This window comes from Eublepharis macularius, chromosome 10 (genome assembly GCF_028583425.1).
Source record: "Eublepharis macularius isolate TG4126 chromosome 10, MPM_Emac_v1.0, whole genome shotgun sequence".
Taxonomy (NCBI): Eukaryota; Metazoa; Chordata; class Lepidosauria; order Squamata; family Eublepharidae; genus Eublepharis; species Eublepharis macularius.
Genome location: NC_072799.1, coordinates 88,602,301 through 88,627,732, shown reverse-complemented (window position 1 = coordinate 88,627,732; position 25,432 = coordinate 88,602,301). Strand labels below are relative to the sequence as shown.

Sequence of the window (25,432 nt, the reverse complement as noted above, 5' to 3'; positions counted from 1 at the left end):
AAGCCCCATCCCTGGTCACTATCATGTCACCTCCACAACAGAGGCATGGAGAACAGGGCTTGAGAAGAAGATCTTAACTGGTAGGCTGGATAGTACAGGGGGCAGCAATCCTTCATGTACCCCTGCCCCACTCTTAACAATTCAGGCCCTTCAATGGTAGCAACCAGCACCTTGAGTTTGCAGGAAAACAGATGGGCAGCTGGTGCAAATCTTTCAGCCCAGATGTGATACTATCCCTGTATCTCTCCCCTGACATTAATCTGGCTGCTGTTTTTTGGACCCATCGAAGTTTCCAAACAGTTTTCAAAAATGTAAAGCCCATTACACTAATTACACTAATCTATCCTGAATGTGATCAGAGCATGGTCAGATTTTTGAGAAACAGCCAGCTAAAGCTGATAAAGTGCTCTGTGCCAGCGCAGCGTCCTGCACTTCCAGCCATAGGAGAGGCAGCTCCTCAGGGTCTGAACTTTCTCCAGGACAGGCTGACCACCCAACCTTAAGCAGCTTTGTTGCTGACCAACAGCACCCCAGTCTGTAGTCTAACCAAGGCAGGACTTTAAAAACATGCCCTATCACCCATATGCTGCCCCATTCAGTCACTCAAAAGAAAAACAGGAAACTCAAATGCATCCAAGCTAGGGATGTGCGCTTTGGGATTCGAGTTCGGGTTAAATACCTAAATCAGGCCCGATTTGGGTAGATTTGGTATTCCCAAATTAGGGCTAGCATGCTGGCCCTGATTAGGAAACCCCGAATCAAAGCTTACTGAAGTGATTTGGGTCACTTTGGGGCCTTTTAAAAGGGCTCCCTGCCACCACTCCACTTACCTAAGCCTTCCCATGGTGGTGGTGGCGGCGTGTGTGATGGAGGAGCCAGCTGCAACCTTCCCCGCCGCCCAACTGGCTGACATACAGTATGGTGGCAACAGTGGCAGCACGGATGGTGGAGGATCCAGCTATGGCCTTCCTCACTGCCCAGCTAGCTGGCATGGTGGTGGGGGGTGGCGGCAGTGCACTCTTCCACCGCCTGCTGGGCTTCCCTCCTGTTCTGAGAGGTAAGTGGGATGGGGATAAGTGGGGGTTGGGGGGTTGGACAAAGCTTCCCCCCTCATTTTGGTATGCTCTGAAGCAGGAAACCTGAATTTTCCCCAGGTGCACACCCCTAATCCTAGCACAACTAGGATCACCAGGTCCCCATACCCTCCTGGTGTGCACTTTCCTTGTGTATGCACTTTATGCACGTGCACTCCCAGTGCACTGCAATGATGTCACTTCTGGGAGTGATGTCATCACACTGCAGTAGGAGCATGCTGGGAGGCCTGTTCCTCCGCCTTTCCCCCTTGCCAGTCAGGTGAATGGTGGTGGGGGAGTGGGTTGGAGCGGGGGATCCCCCACCAGGGGACCTGGCAGCCCTAAGGGCAACATTCCAGATTCATGCTGTGTTTCACTGCTGTACAGCATCAAGGAGCAGCCAGAATTATCAAATTTAAAAACAAGCTTCGATGCCCTGTCTCTTCTTCAACAAGAGCAAATGACTGCAGTCCAGATTTGCTGAATTCATGCCTGCTTTTTCTCCCAGCTCTGGCCCAGTTCACAGGTAGCAGCTCTGTTTGCTTGTCCCCCCCCCTAGTATGGTGCACCACTCAACAGAGTTCATTGGAGATGGACATCCAATAACAAACCAAGTGGGGAAAGAACATGTCAAAAAGAATAGCAATCAAGTTGTAGCTAACAGTTTTGTAGGTTAAAGGGTGAAATAAATTCGAGTGGCTACTGTACATCAGTAGTCCTTTCTCCATTTGACAGAAATGAATCCGATTTCCCTAGGAAGTGGCAGCGAGGGGGTGTTCTTTGTGTGCATGCTCTGATAAATCGCACCCCTTTCCCTGGAAACTGGATGTCCCAGAAACCATCGCCTCTACTTTGAAAGTTCATTTGGCATATGGTTCGATCTTGCTGCTCTGTAGCAGTCTGCTTCTATTCACTATTCTTTTCCAAACTATCCTTCTGGGCTAACGTGGAAACAAACTGTAAACCAGCTTCTTAGTTTAAAAAAACCCCAATTATATGAGCTGTAGAGAAATCCAGTCTAGAGTTCTCATTGTAAACAGGTCCCTGAATTATTAATAGCTGCTTTTCACACACCTCCAACCTAATAATTCTGGCAGCAGCATCTCAGTTCCAAGCACAGTATTAATTCTTGTGACAGGCATGGTATGCATGTCACATGGTATGCATGTCACAAAAATACACATACATGCACTATACATACAAGAATACACATACATGCATGCATGTACCTAATTAAAATGACATTATGCATATACCGTATGTATGTTTGCATCATTCTTAATCCATTCCACTTTGGATCATATTTTCCAGCATATGCATGTCTCTCCCCAAACCTCAGTGATCGTGAGAACCTTCATTTTGAACGACTCTTCATCTTGACATGTATGAATGAATACTGTTGGCAGGCTATATTACCAAATATATTTATTTTAAGCTTCAGTCATACTACACTCTCTCTCTCTCTCGCTCTCTCTCTCTCTCTCACACACACACACACACACACACTCCAACCAGATGTTGATTGTTATTTTATTCAAAATAAAACAGTGTTAAAGGAAAAAAGCGTCTTGACTGCAGACAGAAATGGGGTATATGCTCAATGCTCCTGCACTCTCTCCTGCACAAATTAGGCACTGTGAAAAGATTCGCAGCGATGGAGAGAATGTATCTGTGTAGACATTCGTTTATCTAAGAGGTGTTTGTTCACCTGTTTGAACATATTCCCAGAAGACAACCCAATGCCCAGATCATCAAGTGAAGGCAAAAGGCATCAAGGAGAAGCCTCTGCCTGCCAGTCAGCTTGCAGCGCCGTGGAAAGAGAACGCGCTACAGCAACATTCCAGCCCTGAGCCTCGCAGGTGAGGTCTGGGGCTGACTGGAAGCTCATTCACTTAGACAGCCACACTTATATACAGGCACCAAAGAGAAGCGCCGAAAGAGATGCGACCCTTCCTCAAATACACCACACAGAGACCACAATACAGAGACATCACCACAACATCACAACTGTGAGTACTCACAGCTCTGAGTATAGGAAGTGCAGATTTCCCACATTGTCTATATAGTTTGCAGGACTTAGCCAAGGTAGGACCAGCAAGAGGAGAGCCTTCATTTTCCGGAGCAGGGATTCAAACTGCTGCCAGGGCTCCTCTTTGCCCCCTTCTTCCCTCGCTCTTGTTTCTCTCTGATGGGACACAGAACTTCAAGTCTTTTCCTTAAATGGCAGCCAATTCCAGCCTCCCTCCCCCTTTCAAGCAAGCCTTTCCATTTCATCGCAATCAGAAGCACACCATGAATCAAATAAAATCCTTTCAATGAAGCTATGCTGGGGAAAAAATCATTGACCTGTAAGAGGATTACTTGATCTGATTCTCAGATGGAGGTTAGATGTGAGGGTTTAGGGAGTGCACAGCGTGGCTGGTGAGAGGAGAGGCAGTGTCTTATTTGCTGTTTTAAAAAAACAGAGGAGGGTGAGGCACAGAAAACAGACCTGCCTCCTGCACTCTCCGGAATGGTTCTGCAGAAGCAGCTGGTACGTTTACATCACTGGTCAGAGGGAGACGGCTTCCGAGCTGAGCTGCAGCCGAGAAGGGGGCAAAAGGGGAGCCACATGCAGGACCGGAGCAGGCAATGTGTGTTGCAAACAGCGACCGAGGGCCACGCGACAAGTGACGGATGACACTTGAGCGGCAAGTGAACAGACTACGTGATTGAGTGGAGGGCAAGTGGACAGGGAGGAATACACGTGAGCCTGTTCACTTGCCGTTCAAGTGTCATTCGTCACTTGTAGCATGGCCCACAGTGCTCAGACGTGATGCTCTCTGATCAGATCCAACCCGATGGAAGGAGTGAGGGAACTACAAAACTGTGGTAGGATTCCCAGTTTCCAAAATCAAATCTTGACAGGGTGACCTTTGTAAGCAAGCGTATCCCTGCTGCAGGACAAGAAATGCAGGCGGGTTTTTAAATAACAGCACATGCAACTAAAGCTGACACTTTCTACATTATCATACCCAGTCCTAATTTTAGCACTCAGTTAAATGAAGGCTACTGCATACAGCTTGACAAATAACATTAAAATGCAAAAGGTATTGCCACGTGGTTGTCTTGACAAGTCATCCTGGTGGAAGGACAAGAAAATCATACCGGCTGTTCTGCATTTCTCTTTCTTCTCTCTCCCCTTCTGAGAAGATGAATCATGCAACTTAATAATAATAACAATAATAACATTTGATTTATATACCGCCCTTCAGGACTACTTAACACCCACTCAGAGTGGCTTACAAAGTATGTTATTATTATCCTCACGACAATCACCCTGTGAGGTGGGTGGGGCTGAGGGCCAAGCTACAAGTGACGAATGACACTTGAATGGCAAGTGAAGAGACTCACATGTATTCCTCCCTGTTCACTTGCACTCCACTTGATAACCGCTACACCAAACTTACTTATAAAACAAAACACACACACCCCGCTGCCCTTTTCCCTCTTCATTACCTGCATCTGAAAACCACACTCCATTGCTGCGTAACATCGTTTTCTGGGTGTTCATGCCAATGTTAGCTCCTCAGCTAAACAATAAGCTGGGAATGTGAATTCCCCAACACAGTCTGATGCTGACTCTCCCGCAAGCCCAATGCTTACTTACTACCCACCCCCCAAAACATCTATGTCAACTTCCCAGTGATTGTTTGATGGACTGATTGGAGTGGAGTCAGTGGTAGACTGGAAATACTCAGAAAATACTTTGAGCCCACAGGGTGACGATTGGATCAGTGACTGAATGTGAGATTTACAGTCTCTCTACACATTATGAAGGACCAAGGGCCACTCAAGTGAACCTCATTTCACGTGCCCCCCTCCACTCGCTCGCACAGTGACACTTCAATTTGCTCCACGTGAATACATTCACACGTTGGATATCAGTTCCTCCTCAACTGCTAAAAATATCCCAGTTTCCCCCACATTCATTCATTGAAATGCCGATCTTGATACTTTCTCACACCGTGTGTTTGTGTGTGGTGCCCTCAAGTCATAGCTGACTTATGGCAAACCCTGGTAGAGTTTTAATGGCAAGAGACTAACAGAGGTGGTTTGCCATTGACTGCCTCTGCAACCCTGGTCTTTGTTGGAGGTCTCCCATCCAATGACTAACCAAGGCTGACCCTGCTTAGCTTCTGAGATCTGATGAGATCATGCTCACCTGGGCTATCCAGGTCAGGGCTCCTCACACCCTAAAGAAATGCAAATTGGCAAGTCATAGGAGCCTCACAGTGAAAACAGAGCTGGACTCACTTCTAGATACAATCGCACAAATGGAGCTCCCGTGAAAGCGGCAGGCACATGCACCGGGCCAGAATAGCCTGCCTGTGAATTGAGGACCACACATACACTCCTGCCCTTGAGCATCCCCAGGTGATTCGCAACGGGTAAAGAGACTGTTACTGTGAAATCGTTCAAGACATTCTGATGTATCCAGTGCTGAACACTCTGCCAACATAACCCAGTGCTCAGAAGGGCTGGCAGTATCGTCTCATTTCTTTTGAGGCAGACTCAAAACTATCCATTTCCCCCCCAGGGATGAAAATAATTTCTGTGATGGAGCAGGATCACATCATCATTACGTACAATAAGAAAACATTTCATGTTTTTGCCTGGCTAGAAACAGGTCCTCCTGAGCTCATGGGTTCAGCTGGTGGAGGAACATTAAGCTATTTCCGGGCAAGGTTAAAAGGCAAGAGCGCCACTCCATCTGGCTGGGCTTGCAAAGGCATCTAGGCTGTTTATTGGAGCTGAGCCTGGGAGAGGCAGGCAACTGGAGAGGCAGCTTTCGGGGGCTTCAATTGTTTGGGGAAGAGGATGTTGACTCCTCAAGGACCCACCAGCCATGCCCAGTCCCACAAACAGCTCTCTGGCCTTGGTGCGGCTTGAAGATGGAAATGGGCTTGCCGAGCGCTTCCCCCTGGCAGTTAGGAAGTGCACACAGAAAGGCAGCACAAACACTGTTTCGACCATGTGTCACGCTTGATGGTCGATCGTGTTCATTGCTGCATTTATAGCAACTCAGTTATTAGTAATGATGGATCACTTGCTGTAATGATTTCAAAGTGTGAATGCCCAATTTAAGCTAGCCAATTTATGCAGCAGTTATAGACCCAAACATGGCAAATGGGCCACGGGCTAAAATCCCAACCTGGCCTCATTCGAAACCAAATCCTCCCACTCCCTTTCCCCTCCCACTTGAGCATCAAGTATAATTAATCATTCTGTACGACTTGATTGCGTGGACTGGAGAACTGGACCGCTCCATTTTTTTAAATGAAAGCCATCTGGGTTGTCCTTAGATGCTTCCAAAGAGTAGCAGAAAACTCAGGGCCAAGCTACAAGTGACGAATGACACTTGAACGGCAAGTGAACAGTCTCACGTTTATTCCTCCTTGTTCACTTGCGCTCCACTTGCGCTCCACTCAATCACGTGATCAAGTGGAGTGCAAGTGAACAGGGAGTCTGTTCACTTGCCATTCAAGTGTCATTCGTCACTTGTAGCTTGGCTCCTAGAAGTGAAACAAGAAATACTTCCTCGGTGTAGGGGGCTATCACTAGAAAGGGCTGCGATCTCAAGAGTAATTCCCGGCAGCTCTGGTTACAGGGTCTCAGGTAGAAATTGTAGGGGAAAGTCTGCCCAAGGCCCATTCAGAAGAGACAGTACTGGATTAGACAGACAAAGAACTTAATTCCGCTCAAGGCAGCTTTTGAACACTCAGATCACTGTTTTTAAGCATCACCCCCCCCCCAACACACACACACACATCCTACCATAACCCTGCTGAGAATGCTGTGTCCCCATAACATTTTAAGCAGAAACAAGTAATGCATTGCAATGGGAAGGAAAGAAAAGAAAGAAAGAAAGAAAGAAAGAAAAAGAAAGAAAGAAAGAAAGAAAGAAAGAAAGAAAGAAAGAAAGAAAGAAAGAAAGAAAGAAAGAAAGAAAGAAAGAAAAGAAAGGCCCAAACACTTTGAGGAAGCCAAGGAGAGGGCTATTATACCAGGCAGTATATTATTTTGTGCCATGCCTATCTAATTCTGCAAAACTGAAATTTTAAAAAGTCTACACGAGACAACTTACACTGGGACACTCAAGTGTAGGGAGATGCACTGTTCAGTAGGAAGGGGAGGTGAAATTGACAGAGCCTTCGGGGAGGAGAAGATGAAATTAAAACCCTCTGAGGAGAGATCTCTGCCGGTTCTGTCTTTTTAAACTACCCTCCTGTAGAGAGATGAAATTGACAGAGCCTTTGGATCTGTCTTTTTAAACTACACTTCCCAGCTAACATTCTCCCTGAACTTGAGCATCCCTGTGTAAGATGTTTCGTGTAGAGAGACTCAAAGTGATTCTGTTCTTTGAAGTGGAATAGGGGAAAGAAAACAGTAATAGTTACTGAACCAGTTCTTCCATCTGCTAAACTACCTGAGGCCAAGTGGCATATATTAGGCTTGGCATCCCTCCTGCCTTGGGCAGGGGAATCCCCACTCCCACCTGCCACCCCCCCCCAGTCCTGCTCACCGGGCTGGCAGGGGGGAGGCACAGGGTGGAGAAACACATGCACATTTCCCCATGCTCCCCTGTTGCGCAGGCAATAGAGGAGCTGCTGAGTGGGCTGAAGCTGAGCACAGGAGAAATTCCTTGTTTGGAGGCCATTTCTACCAAGCTTGGCACCTTCTGAAGGCACAAGGGCATTTATAATGCAATCCTAAGCAGAATCACACCCTTCTAAGTCCATTGAAGCCAACGCACAGGGCTGCTCTGTCCATTTTCTTCAGAGGGCTTGGCAATTTCCACCAAGTCTTTCTCCCCCTGCAGACCCCACTCTGCTGTCCCCGATGTTCCATTGATCCCCCAGGGACAAAATCTGGAGGGGGGGGGTGCTTCAGTGTATTGCAGCGGGATGGGGAAGATCAAGAGTAATCACCTCTTGAAAAACTTAAGGGCTCTTAATTGTATACTTAATTGGATAGAGCCACAATTTACAATAATGGAGACAAAAGAGGCAGCCCAGAATAATCGGAGCACCGGGAAAGTGGAAAAAACACTATCTGAGCAAAAATTAATGTTATCACTATGATGAATTCTCAAATGGGATATTAAGTTAATTTATAAAGTGACTAAGTGTGTATATTCATAAATACAGAGAATAATTATAACAATCATTATATGATCATAAATACAACAGAATACATTCCACAAATACATTCCACAATACATTCCACAAATATTTACAGTATATAAATAAATTCAATAGCCGTTCTGTTAAAGGTAAACAGTCCCATTATCCAGAAAGTAACTTTGTTTTTCTTCCTATGTAGGTATGTGCCAAATGTCTCTTAAAGGAATATGAAGACTTCCACGGTAAGTATTCCAATCAAATCTCTGATGAAGAAAACTCCAAATAAACCAACTTCAAACCAACAGATATCCACAGGGACCTTTCCCTCTAGGGAACGCAGTTGCTGATCCCCAGATTCCTGCCCAATGGTGGACCGGCAATTAAACCATGTGTTTCTTCCAATGCTTTCTCAAGGGCAAACAAACACAGGTCCAAATCTGATGTGTATCATGCAGTACTCCTTAGTTCTACTCACTTCTACAAGAAAATTGGCAATCAGAGCCAGAGTCTATGACAAAGACAGGTCTTTGTTTTGCCACAGTTGGTTGCCTGCATTGTTTCTGCAATGCTTAGAAAGAATTCATGTGTTTCCTACATAGTTTCAAATCCGCCACTCACACCAAGCATGGTTCTAAGTTCCTACAAGTGCATTTATGATATGCTTTTTTCAGCACATAAGTTTTCTTCAAATGCACCCCCCCCCCCAAAGACATGTAAATCCAGGGACTTGACAATTGCTGCAAGATTTTGGAGGCTGCCTAACCTGCCCCAAGCTCAAACATTTCGGCTGAAATCCAATGTTCCCTGAGACTTTGAAGGAAATCAGGAGATTTGGACTATGAGGTCACTGACATGTGGATGATACCCAGCTCTACCCTTCTTTCCCGTTTAATCCCAGGAATGCTGTTGATGTTTTGAACTGGCGCTTTGAGTCAGTAATGGGTTGGAAGAGGATGAACAAGTGGAAACTTAATCCTGACATGATAGATGTTCTCTGGGTTAGTAGGAGGGACTTGAGATACGTCCTGTCTTTGAAAAGCCAACTTTGAAAACCAGGTGGCTGCAGTGGTTTGGAATGCTTTTGCCCAACTCCGGTTGGTGCATCAGCTGTGCCTATTCCTGCAATAGTCAGATCTAACCACAGTGATCCATGTCTTAGTTACATCTGGCCTAGACTGTTGCCATGCACTCTACTAGGGGCTACCCTTGGAGAGTGATAGGAAGCGTAGAGTGCTGTGACTATAGCTGGTCAGGGCCAGCTGTTGGGAGGACATGACTCTGATACCACAGCAATTACACTGGCTACCCCTCCGCTCCCAGTTCAGTATCTTGGTATTGTCCTTTAAAGCCCTACATGTCTTTGGATTGGGGAATCCGAAAGACCACCTTAATTATTATTTACTTCATTTCCACCCCACCTTTTTCCTCAATGGGGACCCAAAGCACCCCACATTGTTCTCCTGTCCTCCATTTTATCCTCACAATAATCCTGTGAGGTGGGTTAGGCTGAGAGTGTGTGGCTGGACCAAGATCAGCCTGTGGGGAATTCAAATTTGGGACTCCCAGATCCTAGTCCCACATTCTAAGCACTACGCCAAACTGGACCTTCTTCCATATGCTCCTGCCCAGGAATGAAGACCACATGGAGAGGCCCTCATGACTAACCTATCTGCTAAAGAAGCTCATTTGATGGGCACATGAGAGGGCCTTTTCAGTGGTAGCCCCATGATTATGGAACAACCTGTCTCCCTCTCTGATGATCTTCAGGAGGCAGCTGAAGATGGTGTTAGATAGGACTGTTTTAATTAATTTAGTTTTCTTTAGTTCCTGGCAGCCTTAAACAGTGTTTTGAAATTCCGGGATTCTTAAAGTGTTTTATTATTGTCGTTTTATTTATCTTGTAAGCCACCTTGAGTTCCTGCATGGTAGAAAGGTGGCTAATAAATGTTTTAAACCATCGAATGAATGACTGGAATAAAGAGCAAGCACCTGCTTATACAAATAAGCAAGTATATGAGGTCATACAAACATGATTTCTAAATGTTATACCCCAACAGGGTTGCCAACTCCAGGCTGGCAAATTCCTGGAGATTTGGGAGTGGAGCCTGGAGAAGGCGGGGTTTGGGGATAGGAAGGAGCACACACTATCTCTGGCCACAGGGAGACGACTGGTGGTGAGTGATCCTCACTGGCTCTAACATTGGAATACTCACTGTGTACGTCAGAACCATCACGTTGCAAGTTGCCACACCCATACCCCGTATTCCTGGCAGCCACAGAGGAGGACGTGGAGACTGATAAACAGTGACCCAGTTCCAGTGATAAGGAGAGCCCAGGGTTATATAGAGGACTGGGAATCAGATTGGAGTGACTTCTTATTGGTATTTATAAAAGAACAGCAACTCAGAAGAAATAAATGATCATATGTATGGCACCGGTCTCCAGTATTCGAGTACAGCTCGTGTGTCTGTCTGCCTCCTCTTTGTATGCTGGGGGCAGGAATGTGTAGCCAACTATATCAGGTTTTTGTATATATATAATTTTAATTGCTGGATTTTATTGTAGAATCTGCTATGTAATTGTATTTTATGACTGTTGTACCCCGTTCTGAGCCCTCTTGTGGGGAGGGCGGGTTAAACACCAAATAAACTAAAACTAAACTAAACATTATGGAATTAAATTTATAGAATTCCTGTTTCAATATTACTGAAAAAAATGTCTCTTCTGTTCCAGAATACCTTTGACATGGTGATTTACTGTGGTTGCAATTATCTTTTGAAGGATTTCTGTTTTTCTAGTATCCCAACAGTACTATTGTCTATTGGGAATGTGCAGTCTGTCTTTCAGAGGAGTGGGGTGGATGCTACTCCTGTCTTACAACAACAACAACAACAACAACAACTTTCAAATTATATACCACCCTTCAGGACAACTTAATGCCCTCTCAGAATGGTTTACAAAGTATGCTATTATTATCCCCACAACAAAACACCCTGTGAGGTGCGTGGGGCTGAGAGAGCTCCAGAGAGCTGTGACTGACTCAAGGTCACCCAGCTGGCTTCACTGAACTAAGTTCAAAGCCTTCCTCCAACTTCATTGGCTCTTCCAGTTGAGGAAGAGCACTTTAAATTGGAGGAAGGCTTCTCAGAGGATAGTTGGGTCCACCCTACTGTCTATAATATTTCATTCCAATATTTCTGAATCTGTTTGCAGCAGGGAGACATAAAACCAGCATCCTCATACTTGCATATCCTGCACATATACACACCAGACATAGATCAAGAGGGGCAGCCACGTTAGTCTGTCAGCAGCAGTAGAAAAGAGCAAGAGTCCAGTTGCACCTAGAAGAGTGACAAAATTGGTGGTACGGGATGAGCTTTCATGAAGAAGTGAGCTGAGACTCCCAAAAACTCATACCCTACCACAGCGCTACTGGACTCTTGCTCTTTTAGACACATTTAGATACCATATTTAGTTTCAAAGATGTTAACTGTCACTGATATAATACCTATATTGCACCTAAAATTCAAACAAAGTGAGAAAGTATGTGCAACAGATATTGGTAACAGATGTATTTAGGATATATTTGGCCATTAAAAACAAACATTTTCTTTTCCACAATTTTGTCAACATCTCCCTCAGTTCCAATCAAGATGCCGAGAAAGGAGGAGGTTCTTCCCCCACTAACTATGACTGCAAGGGTCAGCAACCAAACTACATCAAAATCCAGAGCTATAGAGCCAATATAAGAAAACCTGTGTGTATAACTGAAGATATACAACTGAACACTGCTGCTAATCGAAACACAGATTCATAATCCATACATTTTCACAGCTGTGGCTGTAGTCTCACACGTAGTCTCACAATTAATCATAAATACACACAAGAGTAGCCTGTGCAATTGTTCATGCTTGATTTGAATTGGCAACTTTTCATCTCTACAATGACAATGACAACGACAATCTCATTAATATATACTGCCCTTCAGGATGACTTAACACCCACTCAGAGCAGTTTACAAAGTATGTCATTATTATCCCCACAACAACAATCACCCTGTGAGGTGGGTGGGGCTGAGAGAGCTAGAAGCTGTGACTGAACCAAGGTCACCCAGCTGGCTTCAAGCGGAGGAGGGGGAATCAAACCCAGTTCTCCAGATTAGAGTCCTGCACTCTTAACCACTACACCAAACTGGCTCTCTATTATTTCCCTTTCTGTAAAACATCTAAAAAGCCCATTAATCCCATAACATTCTTGCTTGTTTGCCATTCCCTACACATACTGGTTATTCTAGCATCCCACCTACCATCTCACCAATAGACTTTAACTTAAAGATTTCGTTTTCATTTTTCAAAGAGTCATATTTGGTTCCACGCAAAACCGGATTTGGCTCTGGGGAGACAGGATGCAGATCTCTGCACCACTGCAACCTTAGAGAGGCCAATCTCATTACTATAGTTAAGTCTTTGAGGTCCCACTGGACTTCTTCTGTAACTGTTTGCTCCAATATGCTAACAGCTACCCCTCTGGAACCATCTTATATGATGGCATTTATCCTGTTCTCAGTGAAGTCACACTCCCCCTAAACAGATCAGATTTGTAGTTTGGGCTCATCTCTGAAACTAGTGGTACCCTTAGGGTGGAAATAAACATTATGAAGTACCTAGGGACACTCAAGTGAACCTCATTTTACGTGTCCCCCCTATATGCCTACTGGCATCCATGCTAGATTATATTAAACTAGCAACAGAGCCTGCTTTTTAAAAAAACGGGCCCTAGAAAACCCCAGGAACACAGGGCTTCCCACGGTGGTGGCTCCCTCTGGAGGGGCGGGTGGGCTTGCCTAGCCATCCTGCAGTAGCGGCTCCCTCTGGAGGCCACATTGGCCAGGACGCACTTTTTATCCTGGTGCTCCTGCGCAGGTGCACCAGGATAAAAGTGCGTCATCGGGAACACGGTTTCCCTTTTATATGGTCCCATTCCAGATTTAGCTCTAAGAGAACGAACAAAAGAACAAAATCACACCCCTTCTCACATGAGACAAAGTACTTACCCATTTTGAAAATGTTGTTCAAGATCACAACGCTGAACGACCTCTGAGCAGTGTTCTGTGAAAGGGCAGCTAACCATGAGCTTATCCAGAAGTTTATTTACTAGTATGCTGGATTTCCTACAAGTCTGTAGGGTCAGACCTTTGCGGTCCACAGGGCAGAAATCTTTTTCCACTAAGAAGTCTGTAAGGCAAACCGTGCAGTAGGTATGGCCACAAGGCGTGTCCAGGGGCTGAAGCAAAGGCTGCAGGCAGATGTGGCAAATCAGATCACCATCCATGTCTTCTGTGTAGCTATAGGCATGGTTCTCTTCTGGCAAGTGTGACTGGCCGCAGACGGCGCACAGCGGCTCAGAGCTCGCTTCCAGGCCTTCCAGGGGACCCTCTTGACTCATAATAGAATTCTATCGTTATCTCCAAGGAGGGAAAACCCGAGCTCCGTCCGAAATACTGTCCTTTGTAGTACGAGTCTTCAGATCTGTAGGGGAACACCACCACAATGTAACAAAAGTTCTAGAATTATGTTCTATTTCAGCATTTCTTCAACTCTGTATTGGATCCTTGCTAAATGCTGTGTCTTTGTACACGTGTATTTATTCACCCTATAGCATTGTGTATGGAAATGTCCTTGATACTGATTGTACTAATCTCACACTGTGTAATCCTCCTTGAGTCTCAGTGAGAAAGGCGGACTATAAATGACATAAATAAAAATATTTAAAGCAATACTTCTGATTGACAACAGGAGAAGACTGTGCATAGATTTCAGTCAGTCTTGTCGAACTGGCTTGTCCAGTAAAGCTAACAAGTTGGGACAATGAGGCAGTGCAACAAAAATTTAAATGAACTTATATGAAGCTTGTCTAAACTGAGAGTTGAATGCAGAAGCTGATTTATAGAAAGTCAGATTATTAGTCCATCTAGCTCAGCACAGTGCCAGGCAAATTATAAAAAATGGAAAAAAAAAACATGAACTGGAGAGGGAGCGGAGATCAATGCAACATGTCCTTGGTGCTTCATTCCAAGTTCTCTTCGACAACCATAAAGCAACAAGATAAACAAAGAGAAATTCAATTCTGTACATGAACACCAGGAATTTCCCAATCAGGGAATTAGAGAGAGCAAGACAGAAGACAGGGAGGCAGGCTTTCACTGGCATAAATCTAATAATGAATTATCTGTAGCGGGATGCGAAAATTTACCAAAAAGATTTAAGATAAGAGTCTGCTTTTCTGGATATGAGCTCATACAAAAACTGCACAGGTTACGTTGGCATGTGTAATGCACAGTTTAAAGGAGGACACAGATTGGCTTTGTAGGTAGACAAGGAGACAGACAGATGAAGAAATATGGGCTTGTATCTCAAGATCTGATGCAGTGTAGTAGTGAAGTCCACAGTTTAAGGCCGTTTTCACATGCCTAAAACCTCCAGAAAATTGCGCAAAACTCACAGCACGATGGCATCTTCATAGTGCAATTTCCTGTTTAATGGTGCGATTTCTGACGTCATTACACCATTAAATGGGAAATCGTGCTATGAAGATGTCGTCATGCCGTGAGTTTTGTGCAATTTTCCCAAGGCGTTTACAGGTGTGTGAAAAAAAATTCAACACCCTAAATTCATTAGGTAGCTTAGAGATGTCTGGTTTGATCTCATTACAGCTGTTTATTTTAGACTTTTATACTCCACTTCTCCCCCCAACTTACAACAGTGTTCTCTCCTCCTCCATTTTATCATAACAACAATCCTGTGAGGTAGGCTAGGCTGAGAGAGCATTAATAGCCCAAATCATCCAGTTATCTTCTATGGCAGAGTGAGGATTCGAACTCAGGTCTCCCAGATCCTAGTCTCTTATCGTTACATCACACTACACATGTTAGGCACTTCATTGTGCTTTCAGGCTTGACCTCCTTTCCCCCTCCTCCCATTCACAATCTAGGGATAATAAATATTGAACTACCTTATAAAAATGCTGTAAAGATTTCTGAGATAATGGATACAACATGCTTTGTACACTCAAAAAAGTTTGTACAAAAGGCTTAGTAGTATTATATTATTTATATTATTATTATTACCTAGCAATTGGGAGCACAATTAATATGCTTATCCATGTGTTTGTTTGGTATAACCAGGGCTTTTTTTCAGCTGGAACGCGGGGAACGGAGTTCCGGAACCTCTTGAAAATGGTCACATGGCTGGTGGCCCTGCCCCCTGATCTCCAGACAGTGGGGAGTTGAGATAACTCCCCTCTGTCTGGAGATCAGGGGGCGGGGTCACCAGCCATGTGACCATTTTCTCCGAGGGCAACCCACTGAGTTCTACCACCTCTTTTCCCAGAAAAAAAGCCCTGGTAAAAGGAATTGGTTGGCTGTCCTCCATAATACTGTGGAAGCTAACTGGTGCTGGTTATTCATTTCAGGATTTTTTCCTATCAACACCTGTCACACCAAGTTCTGGTTTTACCTGTCTGGTGGGTCAGATCTCTCCATCTCACAAAGCAAATTGCTAAAAGTTCCATTGCCATAGTCCCTGTCAGGGCTTTTTTTCAGCTGGAACGTGGTGAAACGGAGTTCTGGAACCTCTTGAAAATGGTCATATGGCTGGTGGCCCCATCCCCTGATAGCCAGATAGAGGGGAGTTTTGATTGCCCTCAGGCAATTTTTACAATTTTACAATTTACAATATTCAAAAATACATATAACAATAATACAAGAAACAAACCTTGGAACGGTCAATAACAATAACAAAGCCAATGTAATAGACTACAAAAACAGTGCAAGGGGGAACAGTGAGGAGATATTCTCATAATATAGCTAAGAAGCTAAAAGTATTGATGTCAGCATTAGGCAGTTGATTAGTATTGTATAAGTAATTCAAAAAGGGCAACCATTGCGTAAAGAATGATGACTGATACTGTGGTTTATCAATAAAATGAAGGTGGTCTGCTATTTTTTCCATAATAAAAATATCCCATACTTTCTGAACCCACTGTTGTAGCTTCGGAAGCTTGTCTGATTTCCAGTGTGCTGCTAGAAGCATTTTTGCAGCAGCAAGTAACATAAATATTAAATTTTTCCGCACCTTTGGTATGACAGGGTCTTCCCAAAGACCCAGCAAAATTGATTCTGGAGTCATGAGCAGTTCATAATCTGTAATCTCCTTAATTTTCCTTGAAATTAAGTCCCAGAATGATTGGATCTTGGGGCAAGACCACCACAAATGGATATAGTCACCAATTTGACCACACTTTTTCCAACAGAGCGGTGTTAAATTGGGATTAATTTGGTGTAGTAATTGAGGAGTCATGTACCATCTCGAAAACAATTTAAAAGAAGACATTTTGATATTGATTGCGTTCGAATTTAGGGGCTTGCCAGACCATATTGTGGACCATTGCTCCTCTGTTAAGGGGGTACTGCAGTCCGTATTCCATTTCAATTGGTACCTTAATGAGGATTGATCATTCTGTGAGTTTAAATTAGAATAGATGCTAGCTATGAGACCTTTACGATGAGGTTCTATTTTTTTTAATAAACGTTCAAAATCTGTAAACTCCCGTTTCCAGGAGTCGACAAATAATTGGCTGCCTATAAGGTGAGATAATTGTAAGTATTGATACCAAGGGACCACAACCTCTGTATCCCCTTCTATTTGCTCCTTAGTTAGGATGGCCCCATGTTTGGTGATGTCAATGATCCTAGATTTCTTAATTACCTTCCATTGCTGAAATGAAATTAAATCCTGACCTGGTGGAAACCACGATTGGTCCAGGAAGGATGATAGTGGTGACGGTGTAGGAGCTAGATAGTTTCTTACCCTGTCCCATACAGATATAGTAGATTTCAAAAATGGATTGGCAAGAGTTTGGGTAGGCCTGTGTTTAGGGTCTGTCCAAATTATATCCTTTATATCATGGGGAAGAAGATGTGCAGTTTCAGCATATGTCCAGTCTGAACTATCTGAGGAATGCAAAAGAAGCACTATGTTTGCTAGCTGTGCTGCCATATAATAACATTTTAGGTCTGGAATAGCCAAGCCACCCTTTTTCGTTGAACGTTTCATGGTTGAAAAATTAAGTCTAGGACGTTTATTAGCCCAAATAAATTTATTTATAAGAGTTTGCCACTTTTGGATATCTTGATCAGTGAGATTAATAGGCAGCATACGAAAATTAAATAAGAAAAGTGGTAAAATCATGGTTTTGACCAGTTGTATTCTTTCAGCCCAGGATAAAGTCAACTTGCTCCATTCTTTAAATTCACCTATAACTTTGAGTTCTAGGGTTTTAAAATTAGATTCCTTTAAATTTGCTAGGTTGACAGGGATCGTGATTCCTAAATAGACCCAGTTCTTGCTGATCCATTGGTATTCATAATTGGAGGCTATCTGAGCTTGTGTGTCTGGGGATAAATTAATAGGATAAATTTCAGATTTAGATTTATTAATTTTGAGACCTGATAGTTGACCAAAGGTATGTAACTTGTCTTCCAAGGGAGGTAATGAAGCAGAAGGGTGAGAGATATACAGAACCATATCATCAGCAAAGAGAGAAATTTTATATTCATGACTTTTTATTCTAATGCCTTTGATCTCAGCTGATTGTCTTATGGATTCCGCCAGAGGTTCTATAGCAAGGGCGAACAGTAGTGGTGACAAGGGGCAGCCCTGCCTGGTCCCTCTTGTAAGTTTAATATCCTTTGAATTTATACCATTTATTTTTAACCGGGCCGTAGGGTTGGCATAAAGTAAGCTGATTGATCGTATAAAAGTTTGGCCAAAACCCATTTTTGACAGGAGTCTCAGAAGGTAATTAGTTTCCAAGCTGTCAAACGCTTTTTCTGCATCAAGTGACAACAAGAGAGCCTCCATTTGATAGGTAATGCAATGATTGATTATATTAAGAGATTTACGCACATTGTCTGCCATGTTTCTGTGTGGAATGAAGCCGGTTTGGTCAGGGTGAACGTAATGATTAATGATTTTGTTTAATCTGTTGGCCAATATAGCTGTAAAGATTTTAGCATCCTGATTCAGCAAAGAAATCGGACGATAGGATGATGGGAGGGTGACATCTTTACCTTTTTTGGGGATCACAATGACCGAGGCTTCATTCCATGACTGAGGGAAGATGCCCTGGGTAAGAATTGCATTGCAAGTCAGCCTGAGTGGTTCTGCTAAGCTATGTGTGAAGCTTTTATAAAATTCGGCAGGAAAACCGTCCCTGCCGGGAGTTTTGTTAAGTTTAAGCTTCTTGATAATCTCTGTGATTTCTTGGAGAGAAATGGGCGACTCCAAGAATTCCCTATGCGCTGGCATAAGACTTTTTAGGGAGGTGCAGGATGCTAAGAAGTTGTCAATATCAGATATAAATGGGTTTGTGGTTCTATAGAGCTTAGAGTAGAAGTTGTAAAATACTTCCAACATTTCCCTGTTATTGGAAGTATAATCCTTATTGCCTTTTTTAATCAGATTAATTTGGTGGGCTGAGATCTTTTTTTTCACTTTCCAAGCAAGCAAGCGAAGTGTTCCAGGACCTCTGTGCCAAAATTTCTGTTTTAAGAAAAGTAAGTTCTTCTTGATGTTAGAGGACTCTAGAGATTCCAACTTCTTTCTTTCAAGCAGAAGTTGTTTGTAAACTTTTTTATTATTAAATTTTTTATGCTTAATTTCTAGTGCTTGGATTTTGCTTAAAATGTCCAATCTGAATTTCTCTCTTTCTTTCTTGTAGAAGGAGGCTACTGAGATGATTTTCCCTCTGACCACTGCCTTCATAGCATCCCAAATTGTTGCCTGGGAGACCTCCCCTGCAACGTTCTCTTTAAAATAATTTTCAAGTACTTCCTCTATTTCTTTATGTATAGATGGGTTTAATAAAAGAGATTTATTTAATAGCCAATGAGTTTCTTGTTTTATTTTATCATCTAAATTCAAGTGACTTTCCACCCAGGCATGATCTGACCAGATTTTACTCCCAATATTAGAAGAAATTAAATTTTGATAAAGTTTACTGGAGGCCAGAATAAAATCGATTCTGGTATGAACTTGATGCCGGGCTGAAAAATAAGTGAAATCTTTCTCTACTCCATGGTGAGCTCGCCAGACATCCTTAAAAGCAAATTTATCGAACAACATTTGTAGTTTCAGTTGACGTGGTATTTTCTTGCAATGTCTCCCATCCCTCTGGGACCGATCCAGATTTAAATCAGCTATACAATTAAAGTCCCCCCCAATCAGAATCTCACCTTCAGCAAACATACATAGGTTGGAAAAGGTTTCATGCAAAAAATCAAGTTGCTTATCATTAGGCGCATAAATCGAAGCTAGGGTTACCCTTGTCCCCTCCAGGTTCCCTTTGATAAATATGAACCTTCCTCTACGGTCCACTTCAGAGTCTACCCATTGAAATTTGATATTTTTCGAAAATACAATTGCAACCCCCCTTGCGTTTGAGGAGCCAGGAGCTTGGAACTGCAAATTAAATCTATTAGATTTCAGTATCTGAGGCATTTCCTTTTTATAATGGGTCTCCTGTAAAAATAATATATCTGCATTCTGCTGTGCTAAAGCTGTGGAAACACGTTTGAGCTTAATGGGGTTATTTAAGCCTCTGCAGTTGAAAGTAACAATTTTAATTTTCCCTGTCATGACCTAACATTGTGAAGAGGCTAAGCTGATGCAGAGTACAAGTAATAAACTCAGACAAAAGAAATACAGCTCTAGAATGAAGAGTTGCTTCTTCCTTTACCTTGCACGGCTTACCATAGGAAGCTAAGAATGACCAGACCTTCCAGGGGAAAACATTAACAGTACCAACTAACCCAAAACACCCCCCAACCAGTAACAACTTAGACATAACTAACCTAAACTATAGCTCCTTGAAACCAAAGAGCTAACCCCTCCAGAAGCACAGAAAGAAATTTCCTGTACTACTAATAGGGAGGAAAGAAATCTTTACCTCCCTATATCTGGAGGTCCCTAAGAAATTTGGGAACTAGAATGAAAAACAGGTAACTCCCACTCCCCCCCCGACCACAGATTGGCAAGAAAAAGATGAAATAGCTAGAGATGAAAGGGTGAAGGGCAGCGAGAGAAAGAAAGAAAAAAGATAAGGGTAGCGACAGAAGAGAACAGTCAGTTCTCAGACAAAAAAGAAACAAGCCAAAATTTCCCCCCTCTTTTCCTTCCCCCCCTCCCCCACCCCCCTTATTCCTTGCAAGCTCTTCGCATCAAAAGCCGAGTCAAACAGGAGACATTGGTGAACAATCTCTAGCTCAAGAAGATGATTTCGTGGGGATTGTGATCCATCTCTCTTGAGTGGGAAGGTTTTGAGCCGAGATGTTTTCTGCTGGGTTGACGATCAAGTCTTGGGTTGGCAAGTTCAAATCGGTGAGAAGTTTCAGGCCAGAGACTATATCCACTGCATGAAGAACTCTGCCTTGATGTGCAACCTGTAGCTTAGTCGATGACACCCACTTGTATCTGATATTTGCTTTAGTTAGCGTTGAGTTGACAGGCTTAAGCTCTTTCCTTTGCAGCAGCGTTTCATTCGACAGGTCCTGGAAGACTTGTATTTTTTTCCCTTGAAAAGAAAACGTGCCTCTTTTCCTTGCTTCTTGAATGATTTTTTCTTTGGTACGGGAATCCAAAAAGCGGACAACAATGTCTCTGTTAGCATTTGCTCTCAGATTTCGAGGGGAACCCAGCCTGTAAGCAGACAATATGGTTGGTGCCACCCCCTTCTCCAACTGCAGCTCATGAGCAAGCCAGCCTGATAAGAACGCAGTTAAATCTGCTGTGCCTTCGTCTGACTCTGTAAATCCGCGGAATTTCAAATTATTGTATTTTATTTTATTCTCTAGATCCATGATTTTATTTTTCAGCCAGTATTCATTTGCTTGCATTATGCGCGCGTCTTTTTGCAAAGACAGGCTGAGGTCTAACGCTGAGTCAGCTGTTTTAGTAACTTGCTGAAGAGTTTCATTAATGAGGGTTAGCTGCTCATTCATAGGCTTAAGCAACTTTTCCATCCGATTAGCAAATTTCTCCTCAAGTTGATCTAGTTTAAGATTAATATGAGCTTCCAGTACCTGGATTTCTTTGTAATCTGCCTTCTGACTGGCAGGGGCAGCAGCCATCTTGGTTGCAGCATGCAGCTCCATCTCAGCCCCGTTCTTTGATTCAGATGGTGAGAAAAAGGTTTTAACCGTTCGTACGGTCAATTCTGAAGTCTTATTTTTATTACCTCCTGTTTTGCCCATGATTTGTTATGAAGAGCTCAGGTTAAAAGCTGATTAAATCAGTCGGGAGGGAGTTTGAGTCAGGAGCCTGAACTTCACGCGTCTGGCATGCACGCTCACGACGCCCCGCCCCCCCCCTAGAGGGGAGTTTTGATTGCCCTCAGGCAATCTAAACTCCCCTCTGTCTGGAGATCAGGGGGCGGGGCCACCAGCCATGTGACCATTTTCTCCGAGGGCAACCCACTGAGTTCCACCACCTCTTTTCCCAGAAAAAAAGCTCTGGGTATAACTGAAACTCATCTTGCAAAACCTGCCTTTAGCCTTCAGTTACAACAACTGCTCACTGTGCTTTTCTTCTGCAAAGACCCCAGCAAATTCCATGATAAATATCAGAGGGATGTTAGGGTAACTGCTCCCCGCCCCCCGCAGTTCCTGTGTCTTCACAATGTCTGGGTTAGGCTGGAACTAAACAGACACATCTTTCCACATCGCTGCATTTACATGCACTGAAAAGCTTCACTTGCTGAATTTTTTACATAGTTGTTAAAAAAAAGTGAGGGAAAGCTATCAACTCCATATAGAATTGAAATCACAGGGTCAATATGTGGGTGAAGAGCTGCAACTTGCTTTGCAGCAGCCTATTTATTTTACTGCAAGGCTACCAGGATAGTTACTCAAGGAATAAACGGCTGGCATAATTTCAATATCAGAGGGATTTCTAAGAAAAGCTCTCTGTGGGGGCAAAGATGTAGATTCAAATTTCAAGGTGAACCAGGAGGGCCTGGATATATGCAAGAACACCCCTTATTATGTGAAGGAAACTGCAAAGCAGAAGGAAACATGGCACCACCAGGCAAACAGCAGGATGCAAAAGTAATAATTTTTGGCAACATTGAAAAATAAAAATAAAGCAGGATTGTTTTTAATGCCGCTGCTAACTTGCTAGTTTGCCAGCTAGTGTCCCACCATAGTGTGCACTTGCTGACACTCACCTTCTTTTTTCACACAGCACAGCAACCTTTATTGGCATAAATAATACACTCACCTTCTTCAGGGACCATTGTTGTGTGTGTGCATGTGCACATGTATGTGTGTGTAGCATAACTTGGTTGATCAATGAGTTAGAGGGAGGAGTGTGTTCTGTGCGATTTTGGTGTCATTAAGTGCAAAAACAGCTGCCCCAAAGAGCCTGGAAGCCCTCATTGCTGAAACTCATGATAATGAAAAAAAACCCAAACAAATTAGACCAGAGCTGCAACACCCTATCTGGAAAAAGCAATAACAGTACATAGTTCCTTCAGAAACCTCAGAACTGAAATGGAAACTGTTTCAGTGCACACCTCTAGTAAAGATGTTTACATACATTCTATACCTTGGGTTGCATTCCTTCATTATTAACAAAGCCAAAGGGGATAAATCGTGCTCCTGGATGGTCATCATGACAAAATGATTTATGACCTACTAACTGGTTTGTTTACAGAGTTGCTAACTCTGAGTTGAGAAATTCCTGGAAATTTGGGGGTTGGAACCTTAAGAGGGCAAGGTTTTGGAAGGAGAGGGAGCTCAGTGGAGTACCAAGCCATATAGTCTGCCCTCCAAAGCAGCTATTTTCTTCAGGGGAACTGATTTCTGTAGTCTGTGGAGGAGTTACTATTCCAGGAGATCTCCAGGACCAGCATGGAGGTTAGCAAGCCTACTTGCCTATGATTTTGCAGAGAGTACACCATGTTTCAAAACACCCTCCCCACTGAATTTTTGGACAATAAAGTTACTCCGTGTAAGCTGAATGTAACTTGCAAATTAAAACAGGATCAGATTCACCCATTGTAATTTAAAAACATACACACTCACTATTTTACTATATAGATATGATGTAGCCTTAAGTGTCCTGCAAGAAGGAGGAGAAAATCGTGTCAGGGGCTTCTGGGATTTCTTTACTATCATAGTACCTGAAAACAAAAGGGCATAATGGTGGCCAGAAGTGAGATTTCTATCGTTTTGGGGTTAATGTAGCACTACCCCTCCCCTCTATAATGTTTTGAGAGCATACAGGTTTATATACACCAAAAAAACAAAAACAAAACCCTGTGAAAGGCCTGAAAGATTATGTGTCAATTTCATTAATGCCGGCAGGAAAAATCCCTGCACATACCATCTGTGGCAGGCATAAGAGAAAGGCAGAGAGGGATTGGGGTCAATAAATATTTACCTCAGCCAGGGTCTTTAATAATTGCAGCAAGGCATACTTTATTCTGTCATCACCTCCTTGAGGTGTCTGGTTTGACCCTGTCACATGCAAATTATTCAAAGCTTGGGGAATACACACACACACACATGCTGGCATCTCATCAGAGAAGCATTCAGCAGATATTTTAAATAGAATTCCCTTCCCTTTTCTGTTTTCACTGTACCTAGCATGCAACATCCTATTGAAAAAGTGGTTACAATGGCTGCAAGTGGCAGCTGCCTAACCCGACAAGAATTAGGCCTGAGGCCCAATTTGGAAGAGGAAGAGGAATACATATTGGGTAGGGCTGCTGGTCCCCCAGTGGAGGTGGGGGATTTCCTGCTCCCAGCCTTGCCGCCCACTCACCTGTTTGTTGGGGGGGGGGAGGTGGAGGAACGGCCTCCCAGGGTTCACTCCTGGCATGGCACAACAATGTCACAACATCATACAAGCCCCAGAAATGCTCCTGCTCTCTGCACTAGGCTGATTCAGGCATCAAACAGGCTGATTCTTTATGAATTGGTCTGGTGTGAAATGCAGGAGTGCTCCTGGGGCCTGTGCGATGATGTCACTCCTGGAAGTGATGTCACTGTGCTGCACCAGGAGCGCTCCTGCACTCCATGCATATATAAGTAGGGGTGTGCGATTCGGGTTTCCGATTCGGGTAAATTACCCGACTTGGACCTAATCCGGAAAGATTCTGGATATCCGAATCAAAGCTTTCCGAAGCTTTCGAAAAGCTTCAGAAAGCTTCAGGGCTGAGTTTAAAGGGCCCCGCCGCTGCTTGCAAGCAGCCCTTTAAACATCATCCCACCCCCACTCCCACCCACCCACGTGCCACGGCCATTTGAGGGGCAGGAAGGGCCGGAGGAGGCAGCTCCGGCCTTCCCCAAACCGAATCAACCCCCTCCTGCACACCCCTATAAATAAGGACATTCTGAAAGTGAGCTCTGGGTCCCTCCCTTGCCATCAGGAGGATAAGGGGACCTGGCATCCTTACTTGTTGGGGCAAGCACTGAATTGATGGTGTGGCGATATGGGGCCTTTCCTCCCAATGGTAGACCCTGCTCTGCCTACCCCTCCCTTCTTGCCTCTGGCCAGGCACCTGAAGGGGCTGTCTCCCTTTCCTGTCTCCGGGTACTTGCTGCCACCACTGTCCCTGTATGGGGTCCTGGTTAGGCGGGACAGCCTCCTAACCTCCCTCCTCTGCTAGTGGACACAAGCATTTGGGGGACTAAGTGGAACAGAAGAGCTTCCTTCCTTCATAAATTCCCAAAAATCATTTATTTAACTTCTAACTATACACAGACAAATATACAGTGAACAGAAGGAATAATAAAACCTAAACAGAACCCCCTACTCTATCTCCCTCATGCCCTGATTAGATGTTGTGTAGGGCAGACCCAATCCTTTGATACCTGGGGTTACATTAGATCTACATCTCCCCTCAGAGCCATCTCTCCCTCCACTCTCCAGCCACCAACTGTCAACTTCCAACTCTCACTGACTCACTCTCCCTCCAATCATATTCTACTCCAGAACTGGCCCCTCCCCTCTGCAGCCCATATAAAGTTAACTTCACCAACAGAATGGTGTTTCTCCACAGATGGTAAGGACAGAAAACAGGATGATAATGACATTGTGACAACGGAAGAAAGAGAGATAATGATAAGGGGTT

The 25,432-nt window shown here is 43.8% G+C and overlaps 1 protein-coding gene across 3 annotated transcripts in view; it reads right to left on the bottom strand.

The window, feature by feature from the left end:
• Positions 1-25,432, bottom strand: part of LNX1 (ligand of numb-protein X 1) — a 162,622-nt gene that overhangs the window by 113,949 nt on the left and 23,241 nt on the right. For 2 of the 3 annotated variants that reach the window (XM_054989515.1, XM_054989517.1), the window contains exon 2: positions 13,293-13,767. In XM_054989515.1, the coding sequence (XP_054845490.1) occupies positions 13,293-13,684 (392 nt within the window). In that variant the 5' untranslated portion in view covers positions 13,685-13,767. Of the gene's footprint in view, positions 1-3,094; positions 3,187-13,292; positions 13,768-25,432 lie in introns of those variants that run through there. The other variant, XM_054989518.1, reaches the window with a different exon arrangement.